This window comes from Marmota monax, unplaced genomic scaffold (assembly GCF_021218885.2).
Source record: "Marmota monax isolate L192 unplaced genomic scaffold, Marmota_monax_Labrador192_F-V1.1 WCK01_AAM20220418_F8-fsc00008, whole genome shotgun sequence".
Taxonomy (NCBI): Eukaryota; Metazoa; Chordata; class Mammalia; order Rodentia; family Sciuridae; genus Marmota; species Marmota monax.
This window is the reverse complement of record NW_026694432.1, coordinates 15,955,901-15,967,992: the sequence shown is the minus strand read 5'-3', so window position 1 is coordinate 15,967,992 and position 12,092 is coordinate 15,955,901. Positions and strand designations below refer to the sequence as shown.

General features: G+C 38.7%; 1 protein-coding gene across 1 annotated transcript in view; it reads right to left on the bottom strand.

The window, feature by feature from the left end:
• Yars1 (tyrosyl-tRNA synthetase 1) overlaps window positions 1–12,092 on the bottom strand; it is a 30,177-nt gene that overhangs the window by 9,221 nt on the left and 8,864 nt on the right. The window contains exons 4-8 of the mRNA XM_046468601.2: window positions 10,306–10,435; window positions 7,080–7,160; window positions 4,561–4,653; window positions 2,342–2,477; window positions 1,697–1,782 (exon numbers count right to left, since the gene is read on the bottom strand). Coding sequence (XP_046324557.1) covers window positions 1,697–1,782; window positions 2,342–2,477; window positions 4,561–4,653; window positions 7,080–7,160; window positions 10,306–10,435 — 526 coding nt within the window. The remainder of the gene's footprint in view (window positions 1–1,696; window positions 1,783–2,341; window positions 2,478–4,560; window positions 4,654–7,079; window positions 7,161–10,305; window positions 10,436–12,092) is intronic.

Genomic DNA, 12,092 nt, shown 5'->3' with positions numbered 1-12,092 from the left:
TATTAGTGTCTGTTGTATTCTGCTGCCTTTCCTATCCTCTACTATCCCCCCTCCCCTCCCCTCCCCTCCCCTCTTCTCTCTCTGCTCCCTCTACTGACATTCGTTTGTCCCCCTTATATTATTTTTCCCCTTCCCCTCACTATTTTTAATTTTGAGACAAGGTCTTACTGAATTGCTCAGGTTGGCCCCGAACTTGTGATCCTCTTACCTCAGCCTCCTCCTGAGTCTCTGGGATTAAAGGCATGTGCACCACACCAGCTTGGACTGAACATTTCTGGACTTAGCCCAAGAGTCAATGTAAACATTTCTTTCCTTTTTTTTTTGGTGGTACTAGTGATTGAACCCAGGGAATACATGCCAAGAAAGTGCTCTACAACTGAGTTACAACCTCCGTCCCCCTGACTTCTTTTGTGTGGTACTGAGGATTGAACCCAATGGTACTCTACCACTGAGCTATACTCCAAATGCACCCCCCCCACCTTTTTTATTTAGTTGTAGATGAACACACGATATCTTTATTTATTTTTATGTGTTGCTGAGGATTGAACCCAGTTCCTCACACATGCAAGGCAAGCACTTTTCCACTGAGCTACAGCCTCAGCCCCTCCAAGCCCTTTTTTATTTTTATTTTGAGGCAGGGTCCCAGTAAGTTGCCAAGTCTGGCCCCCAACTTGCAATTCTCCTGCCTCAGCCTCCCGAGTTGCTGGATTAAAGGTATGTGTCACCACACCTAGGCTTGTTCATATTTCTAACAGCCCATCAAACTGTTGATGTAACCTACGTTCACAGTGGATCAAAACCCCATTTTATTTCCTATTTTCTATTATTACATCTGTCTTCTCTTTGTGACCTGCCCCTGCCTGTCTTCCTACAATGCCCTACCTCAACTCTAGCAGACTAAATCATGTGTAATTTCTCATCTTACCAACTTTTTACACAATTAATTCCCTCACAAATTTTCTCATGATTTCCTATTCTTCAAGCAAAACAGTGCTCAGATATTGTCCTCTCCACAAGCCAGTTAGTTACTTCCTCCTGTTTTACATCTGGACCATGTATAGCTGTCCTTTGGTATCCATGGGGACAGCACCATTCCCCAAGGATACCAAAACTGGCAGATGCTTGATCCCCTTATATAAACTGGCATAGTATTTGCATAAAACCTACATATATCCTTCTGTATAATTTACATTGTCTCTAAATTATCTGTAATATTAATAAAATATGAATACTACATAAATAGTTGTCACAATAGTTGTTCTGAGTCACATTTCTAGCCCTTTTTATATTTTATGCAGAGACAAAGTCTTGCTAAGTTGCTGAGGCCAGCTTTGAACTTGTGATCCTCCTGCCTCAGCCTCCCGAGCTGCTGGGATTATAAGCGTGCACCACTGTGCCTGGCCCCTGTTGTTCTTTTTTGTACATTATTTTTCACTTGTCTCTGAATACTTCCTCTTGTTGAAACCTTTATTCCAGCTTGTCAGGTCCTCTGGAAAGGAGGAAGACGTCAATGTATTAGCTTTGTGCCATTTTCCCATTTAATCTGTGAACTATCTGAATCTTCATCTAAGTCATTAACAAAATACACAGCCCTGGATAGCATAAAGATGGAGGCCTGTGGCACACAATCACAAACCTTGCTAGGCCAAGAGGGAGAGGTCAGAGTTATTGGGGATTATTATTTCTCTAGTATTACCTCATCAGCAAAGTCCTTTTCCAGATCCAGGTAAGCAGTATAGGTTTTGTTTCCACCCCATTTCTCATCTCGAAGGATCACAAACTCTATAAGAAAAAGGATCTACATCAACAAACTCAACTAGTAATAGTAGTAAGCATTCCTAGCCCAAATACATAGGTATATGTAGTTATGTATTTTGAACTTTATCATATGACATTTATTTTCTTATTTTTTGGTGGTAGGATCAATCTTAGGGCCTCACACATTAAGCTGTGATCTCCCACTGAGCTACACCACCACCCCTATTGTTCTTAAACTGAATGATGAATGGCAATATTGTGTACCCAGCTAGCATCCCAGGTCCTTAAAGGGAAGGATTAAGACTTAGAATTCTTTTGTATTTCTCTAATTTAGCATGTCTGCCTCCACTCTCATTTCAAAGACCCCTGCCTAACCTGATACCCCCTCAGAACCTAGTCTGGTAATGAACCCTAGATAATTAAATGATATCCTACCCTCATTAGTACAAATATATACAAGAAATTAGAGTAGAAATTCAGGGCAACCAGTCTCTGGAGGAAGAATCTGTGACAAATCACAAGTATAACCACAGCAGAAGTTTGGCTCTGCCAACCTGGCCCGAGAGGACAGGGAGTATCTTACCTGACTTGAGGGGGAAGAGCACGTGCTTGATGAAGGACAGAACACCGTTGTTCTCCACGTTGCCTGGTTCACAGAAGGCTTTCTTCAATTTTTTCTTGACATCCTCCTTCCGATCAAGGAGATCAATCTTGGATTCCTAGAAACCAAGGAGGAGAAGAGGACCTCTTGTGGTTGGAAATGAGAACTAATCTTATATTTATTTATTTATTTATTTTTAATTTTATAAAGATTTTAACATGGGGCTGGAGTTGTGGCTCAGCGGTAGAGTGCTCGCCTAGCATGTGTGAGGCTCTGGGTTCAATCCTCAGCACCACATAAAAAAAAACAAACAAAATAAAGGTATTTTGTTTATTTGTTTAAAAAATAAATATTTAAAAAAAGATTTTAATATTAAACAAGTAGCACAAAAGCATAATTAATCAAAGTATTCACTTGAATTTTGATATTGGGCAGAATAAACTAATTTTTTCTATGTTCTTCCCAGACTTTGCCTATAGCATACAGAATCGTTATATATTTATACTTAGAGAAGAAATGTCTACCTTGCTTCTTCATATGAGACAATGTCTTAAGTATATCTGAGGGGCTACCTTGTCTTCATTTAGAATTTTTATGCTATATTATATTCCCACTTATTAGTGGCATCATAACTTGTTATGATTACGTCCTAAGTTTTACAAATTATATATAATGCTATATTGAACATCTTTACAGAGGTTGTTTGTCTTCTCTAGGATTATATTCTTAAACTACCTAAAATTGCTAGGTTCAAGATTGTTTTCTTGAAGGTATATCAGTAATGTATGAGGATACCTATTTCATAGCACTCACCAACAGCAGGTGCTAGGGTATGAAAATTTGCCTCCTAGAATTCATATGTTGGAAACTTAACGCTCAAGGTCATATGTTAATGGTATTTAAGGCAGGACTTTTGGGAGGTGACTGGTCATGGGAGCTTTTGCCTTCATGAATGTATAACTTATTTGTAAATTAATGGATTAATGTGGGTTAATTAATGGAAGTTAGGTGTGGTGGTGCATGCCTATAATCCCAGACAATGGGAGCTGAGGCAGGAGGATCCCAAGTTCAAGTCTAGTATTGGCAACTTAGCAAGGCCCTGTCTCAAAAGTATTCTGTTGGGCTGGGGTTGTAACTCAGAACAGTGCATGCCTAGCACATGTGAGGCATTGGGTTTGATTCTCAGCACCACAAATATACAAATAAAATAAAGGTCCATCAACAACAAAAAATATTTTTTAAAAAAAGTATTCTGTTGACCACAGAAAATGGAGGTAGATACAGAGTATGATGTATCATCTATAGCCATTTTTCCTTTTTTAATAATAAGTTTTGTTTCTTGTTTTAGAATATGAGTTTATAGTCATTTGAATTCAGTGGTTACCCAAATCCTAGTTTACATGTGACAGTATATGAATCACCTGAGTATATAAAAAATATAAAGCACTGGATTCCACCCAAACCTAACGAATCAAAGTGTCTTGAGGTTGGGTCAGGCACGTGTATTTTTAAAAAGTTCTCAGGCTTTGGCTGGGAGTACAGACTTGGGTTTGATCTCCAGTACTTCAAACAAACAAACAAAAATCTGGAATTATTTTAAAGGAAAAACAAACAAAAAACCAAAAACAACATTCCTGAGTCCCTCCCAGAACCATTTATCAGAATTCTAAAACAAAAGTGTACTTTATCCTAGTAGGACTTTTAAAGGTTAAGAGATATAATATCACTTCTATCAAACTCTTTGAATCAAAATGCTTGTTGATGTAATGTAATCAAAGCCTTCTCATGAGTAAGGCTGAATTTTATCAGTTTTATTAACGAAGAAATAACTTGCTTGTGGTTTTATCAGTAAGAACTGTTAAAATTATGATTGGACCCCACGAGGACTGCTTCTCCTTCAATACTCAAGAACCACTGAACTAACTGGACAAGAAGGTCGATCACAGCAAAATATATGAATGTTCTAGTCAGCCAGGTCACAGATTTTTGAGTCCTCAATCTCTCCATTTCTTGTTGAAGATTTCTAGATTCAAGTAATAGTTGGTGGGCTGGGGTTGTAGCTCAGTGGTAGAGTACTTGCCTAGCACATGTGATGTGTTGGGTTTGATCCTTAGCACCATATAATAAACAAACAAGTAAAATAAAGATATTATGTCTATCTACAACTAAAAAAACAAAACAAACAAAAGTTGGAAATTTACCTCTTCTGAAGAACTCATTTTACTCCCAGTTAATCCAGGGACCATTGGATTCATCAGATGAACCCGTTTTGAGTAGCCAAGTGCAGGGAGGTACTGAGAGATTAGAAAGGAACACACAGAAGCAGATATTAGTATAAATTCCTCCTCAGTGCCCTGATTTCATCTAACTTGTCCAGAAACTTAACAGGTTGCTACATTCTTTTTTAATGTTTTTTTCTTTCTTCAATATATAAGAGTTTCCAATAGTGATCATAATGTGAACAGTTTTTTTCCCCTAGTGCTTTTTTATTATATTACATTATGAGGCTACTGAATTTATCCTCCTATCATAAACAACTGTAACAGCTGGAAATACATAAAAATTTCAATTGCAGGCATCAGACAGCAAGCAATGTGGGGTTATAAGACTTGAGATAAGGAAGTTCACCCAGCTTTCTACCTGAGAACATTTTCCAAGCTAGGTGCTGAGAAAAAGAGATCCAGGTGGCAGCTACAGTCTAGGCAGAGGACACAGGTACTGGAGTTCAGGCTGTAGGGAAGCTAGGATTTGGGATGGATTCTAGAGAGAAGGACTCTGATGCCCTGAAAAAAATCTTAGGTTAAAATTCCCCACTGATTTCTTAGCTGACTAATAGCTCTCATGCACATGGTGAGATTTCAGGAAGCCTGGCAGATAATAGGCTCTGGGAGACTGGAGACCCTTGCTGAGATTTTAGATGATGCAGAGAACTTGAAAGATAGGCTGAAGTGTAGGTTCAATCAAAGTAAAGAGGGATAGGTGAATACCCCAAGATTTTAGCTTGAATCCTCCTCCTGGAGGATCTTGAGTTCAAAGCCTACCTTAGCAAAAGGGAGGCACTAAGCAACTCGGTGAGACCCTGTCTCTAAATAAAATACAAAATAGAGCTGGGGATGTGGCTGGCCCCTGAGGGTCAATCCCTGGTACAAAATTTTTTTTTTACAAAGGTGTTTTTCAGACAAAAGAAAGCCGAAAGAACTCATTCATTGCTGAAAGACCTGTACTATAAGCACAGAATATTAAGGGGCCTCTCCAGGTTGCAGGAAAATGAACTCACATGGAAGCATTAGAAGCAAGGACTGTAGGAAGGAATCCAGGGTATCAAAGGGTTTATGTATAATACAATGCACTAATAAAAACATTAAAATATAAAGTCTTTGATATTTAAAATACACGTAAAAAGTAAAATCATGACAATAAAGGCACAAAGGGTAGGAGGGAGTTAACCCATTATGTTCCATTATCCTATATATAGGGTACCTACAGAAAGTTAAATTGAGCAAATTTATAGGTGGCCTATAAATAGGATGATGGAATATAATGGGTTAAGTGAAGGTTCTTGCACTGTTGAGAATTTGTGAAAACATTTAACTTCAACTGTAATAAGTTACAAGGATACATGTTATAATCTATAGGGCAGGGGGAGGCAAAACTTTTTTGTAAATGGCCAGATAATAAGGAGTTTCAGCTTTGTGGGCTGTATATGGTCTGTACTGCATATTCTTCAACTTTTAAAAATTGTCCTTTAAAAATGTAAATATCATTCTTAGCTTGTGAATCATACAAAAACAAGCTGTGAATTGAATCTTTGGAGATTACTAAACGGTTCCACTAAAATGTTAACAGAGCAGACAAAATAAGAAATAATTGACTAATCAAAGGATTTAGATTTTAAGCATTTACTCATTTATTAAATATAACTCCAAACCAGTACTTAAATATTGCATAATACTCCACCGTGAGGATTTTTCATCATGTATTTATTTAACCAATCCCTTGTCACTGGAAATGTTTATATCCAAATTTTTGCTTTAAATTGGCAAATGTACTAATTACTCTTATACAAAAACTGCACTTTTTCTCATTTCCTTAGGACAAATTTCTAGAAACAGAATTATTAGGTCAAAGGATAAAAACATTTTAGGGTTGTCAAATCATCTTCCAAGGATTTACATTTCTACTAGCACTGTTTTCTCCATATGCTTTCCAATATGAGGTTTTGAGAAGCTTTCAAAAATACCAACTCCTTTGAAATTGTTCTTTTCAACTTAGTCAAATTTTTTTGCACAAAAAAAGTATCATGGGTTTGTGCTGATTTCCTGCTAAACCCTTTTAAATGTTATCTTGAATAGTTTATACAAGACCCAAGGCAGTGTGGACCAAATGCTCAGGGAAAGAACAGTAGTTCTGACTGGTACCTCTTCCTGGAAACTGAGGCATTAGGAAGGAAACAAATTCAATAGGTCCTGGGCAGCTTTCTGTGGGTAGCAAAAGCACGGGCTTCTAGGAAGACTGGTACTAACCGCCAGCTCGGTTACTAACTGTGTGACACTAAATGGCTTTGGTTTTCTTCTATTGTGTTCTCATCTGCAGAATAAGGAGAATATTATCTACCATATAATATGAGTATGACTGGTGGGAGTGGCACATGGCAATTCAATTAATTTCAATTGTATACTTCTGAGGCTCAAATAAAAAATATAGGAAAAAGGACACTAACCTTTTCTGCAAAGGTGAAAATTTTTCTCTGATCAACACCTCCAAATTGAGCATCTACTTTTAAATACTCTTCGTCCAAAGCCTGGGGAAAGAAAAAAATGAGCATAAACACCTATGGTATTTCTTCCCTATGAGTCTGAGATATCAGAAACTGTAGAATCACTAGGTTTTTCAGAAAGCAGAGCCAGGACAGGGGTTGGGAGTGGGGAACAGCAGTGGGCAAGAGCTGCATCAACAATTGCTAAGCACTTGAGGCAAACATAAGTCCATGTGGATGTCATGTGATAAAAACGAGAAGAGTAATCTCTGCTCTCAGGATGCTCCTAATCCAGTGGAAAGGGAGGGAAGAAAAGACAAACCACAGCCATGTCAAACGTAATTCATTAAATAAGGCAGCCTGTGACACATGTCAAATAAGTGGCATAAATAGGTCCGGGGCTGGGGTTATGGCTCAGTGGTATGGTGCTTGCCTCGCACGCATGAGGCACTGGGTTCGATTCTCAGCACCACATAAAAATAACTAACATAAAGACATGTGTCCATCTACAACTAAAAAAATATTTAAATAAATAAATAAGTCCAGCCAGAGGCTGGGGCTGTAGCTTAATGGTGGAACACTTGTCTAGCATGTGTGAGGCACCACATAAAAATAAAAAAATAAAAAAATAAAGGTATTGTGTTCATCTATAGCAAAAAAAAAAAAAAAAAAAAAAAGTCCAGCCATGTGGTGGTACGTACCTGTAATCCCCAAACTGGAGAGGTGAAAGGATGGTAAACTGGAGTCCAGCCTGGGCAAATTAGCAAGACCCTATCTCAAAATAAAAATAAAAAGAGCTGGGGATGTAGCTGAGGAGTAGAGCATCCCTGGGTTCAAATCCAATACTGCCTCTCCTGGCAAGAAGAGTCCTTGGGCTGGGCATGTAGCTCAGTGGTAGTGTGTGCTTAGCATACAAGAGGCCCTGGCCCTGGTCTCAATCTCCAGAACACACACCAAAAAAAAAAAAAAAAGTCCTGTAAGAGCTTGAAAAATACTTAAATTAAAGGAATTAAAATACTATTAAAGGAATAGTTGGGCTGGGGCTGTAGCTTAGTGGCAGCGTGCTAGCCTAGCATGCACGAGGTACTGGGTTCAATCCTTGGCACTGCATAAAAATAAATAAATAAAGGCATGCTGTCCATCTACAACTACAATAAATAAATAAGTTAAAAAAAAAAGCGGGGGGGAACAACTACTGTTAAAATATTATAGGCTTGGTGCCAGCTCTGCAAATGCAGAGAAGAATCAGAACCAGACTCCTTTCAAGAAGGCCAATTACCCACTTGGGGAGAGACATGTAAACAACCACTTCAGCTAGCCTAGATGTTCATGTGGGAGCAGTGCCAACACAAAGGAAGGCACCATTACCTCTCTCAAATGGGTGTCGGGAAAGCTTCCTAGAATCAGACGTGGGCTGAGCTTGGCTTTAAAAAACACATAGATGTTTTTTACCATGAAGAGGAAACAGAATGTGCAAGAAGGCATAGGTGTGAAGTTTCAGGGGAAATTGTGAATGATTCAGTCTGCAAATGCACTTCAAGGAATGTGGGAAATAATGAGTGAAGAGGTTAGAAAAGTAGGTAAGGACCTTGAAGTGTCATGCTACTGTGCTTAGTGCTATCTGGCCACTGAATGGTTTCAGGGTGAAGAAAAAAATGACCAGCTCAGTAAAAAGATCACACCAGTAGCAAGAATGAACTTAAGAGGGTTTCTTTCTTTTTCTTTTAGTACTAGGGATTAAACCCAGGAGCATTTAACCACTGAGCCATTTCCCCAGCCCATTTTATTTTTTGAGACAGGGTCTTTCTAAGTTGCTGAGGCTGACTTTGAACTTACGATCCTCCTGCCTCAGCCTCCCAAACTATTGGGATTTCATGTGTGTGTGCCATTACACCCAGCTAATTTAAGTTTTTTTTTTTTTGGGGGGGTATATTTTTTATTTGTAGGTGGGCACAATGACTTTATTTTCATTTATTTTTATATGGGGCTGAGGCTCAAACCCAGTGCCTCACCTGCACTAGGTGAGCACTCTGCCACTGAGCCACAACCCCAGTCCCTAATTTAAGAGTTTTTAAGAAGCAGAACTAATAAAATTTGGTGCATGACAGGCTGAGGATAGAAAAGAAGAGAGAGTAAAAGAAGGTTGAATAAACAGGGACAGTCTAAAACAGTACTGCCCAATAGAACCTTCAGGATGATGAATATGTTCCATATCTGGGCTGAGATAGTAGCCAATAGCCACATGTGGCTACCAGAATTGTCCAGGATAGTCTATGGCTATCCCTTCTTTCCTCTTTAAGGAATATATACTGAATGTACAGCGTACATCAATGTAACTAAAGAACAAATTTTAACTATTTTTTTTTTTTTGTGACGAGGTCTTACTGTGTTGCCCAGGATACCCTCAACCTCCTGAGCTCAAGTGACCCTCCTATGTCAGCTTCCTGAGTAGCTGGGACTACAGGGGTGCATGCCACCTCACCTGGATAAAACTTTAGTTTAGTTTAATTAACTTAATTTTAATAGCCCCATGTGACTAAGACTAGAGATTACCATATTAGATAGGACTGATATAGTATGTCTTCAGATTTAATGCTGACAAAGAACTGTATGAGATGACAAGAGAGACTTCATTTTCTTTTCTCAGAGATATAGTTAAGTGTATTTTAATTTTTATCCCACCTTCCTGAGATAAACAGTATCAACTGCTTGCTTGGTGTATTTTTCTATCTTTCTCCTAACTCATAGATATACACACACCCATGAAATGTGATGTAATTGTTTTCTTTATTGAAAAATAGGATCACGTCTAAAATTTATTTTCACACATCTCTGAACTTTTTTGCTTTGATTAAGAGATAAAGATGATGTGTGAGATAAGCAATGTCTTACAGGACAGACAGGAAGAGGACTTACTACTGAAGAAGTAAAAGAATGTTCCAGGAAGCCAGTGATGTGGGGAGGGGGACAGACAAGAAGGAAGTCCCAGAAGTTGGTGAAGGAACAGCAAGTTCACTGATTTACTGATGTTGATAGAAGTTGGTGTTCATCATTAGAAACAGAGCATAAAGTAGCTGGGAGAGGTACAGCACTTGCCTATCATGCATAAATAAGGACATGAGTTCAATACCCAGCTTCAAAAGAAAGAGAGCAGAAAGATCACTGGGGCCACTCTATCTCTCTTAAGTACCTGCAGTCCAGGGTACAACAGACCACTTAGCAAAGGATGCTCCACCTGCTTTACGACCTCAGCTCCAGCTTTCTTGGCATCATGCTGTGTGACCACAGAGGACAGTCTGTACACATCCAATGTGTACTCTCTGAAGAGGAAAAGAGGGGACAATCATAAAATTGAACGTAGGTCTCAGTTTCCCAGGGTATCTCTCTTAATCTTAAGCTATTTGAAGAGAGCTCTACCCGGTAGTTTCTAAATGTAAGAGATTGCCTGCTCATCCAAAACATTGCTTTATTGTTACGTTTTTCCTGTCTTCCACTCCCCAGGACCGGAGATTAAACTCAGGAGCACTTGACCTCTGAGCTATATCCCCAGCCCTTCTTATTTAATTTTGAGGCAGGATCTCACTAAATTGCCCAGGCTGGCCTCAAACTTGAGATCCTCCTGTCTTAGCCTCCTGAGTCACTGGGACTTCAGGCTTCTGCCACTACACCAGCTTGTTTTTCCTTTTGGAAAAAACGGCTTTAATTTTTACTTTGCCTCCAGAAAACATTGTTATTATCCATGACGTACTGCTTCTCTGCCATTCCCCTCTACCTTTCTTCTGGAATTCTTTTTCCCATGCCTTTTGAACAATACAAACAACATCCAGTTTAAACAAAGTGATCTAAAGCTGGGCATGGTGGTGCACACCTGAAATCCCAATGGCTTGGGAGGCTGAGGCAGGAGGATCACAAGACTAGTCTCAGCAATTCAGCAAGGCCCTGAGCAACTCAGTGAGACCCTGTCTCTAAATAAAATACAAAATAGGGCTGGGGATGTGGCTCAGTGGTTAAGTGACCCTGGGTTCAATCCCTGGTACAAACAAAACAAAACAAAACACAAACTTAAGCAAAAAGATCTAACAATTACTTCTGAAGCTATTGAGCACCCTTTAGAGTCTTTCTCCTCCTCCTTCTTCTTCAGAGTAACCATAATCCTGAACTTGGTGTTTCTTTCTAGTTTTCCGTTTATATCTCTAAACAATGTGTTATAAATATCCTTGTCTGTGTATTCCAGTATACATGTAGAAATTTTATATATATGCCCTAGAATCTCTATCACAGGGAATTTGCATCTTGAACTTCAGTGGGCTAATGCTAAACTATTTCCTAAGTGGTTTTTATCAATTTCAGTCTAATATCATCATTATTTTAAATCTTTGCTAATTGGTGAGTATGGAATGATTTCTTACTTCAGTTTTAATCTACATTTCTTTGAGTAATTTCCAAGGAAGTTATTATTCTTTGCATATGCTTATTGATCATTAACTTCTGACAAATGCCTACTTAAGTCTTTTTCTACTGGATTGACACATTTTTAAAAATAACTGACTGTAAATTTGAAACATAATACTGGATATTATCTGTTTATATCTTGTCCTAGTTTGTAGCTTTTCTCTCTCTCTCTCTCTCTTTTTTTTTTTTTTTTGGTGCTTGGTTTTGAACCCAGTGCCTCATGCATGCAAAAAGCACACTCTACCACTGAGCCACACTTCCCAGCCTGTGACTTGACTTTTTGGTACTAAAGCACTTGACCACTGAATCCTTTTTTATTTTGAGATAGGGTTATACTAAGTTGCTGAGTCTGCCCTTCAACCTGTAATCCTCCCAAATTGCTTAGATTACAAGGTATGGGTAACTCTTCCTGGCATTATCGAGTGTCTTAAGTATTCCCATCCTGAGATCATAAGCGCTCTCTCTCAAGATGTGAGTACTTATCAGTTGAGATTCTAAGAGACTTTTTTTTTTTGCACTTGAGAT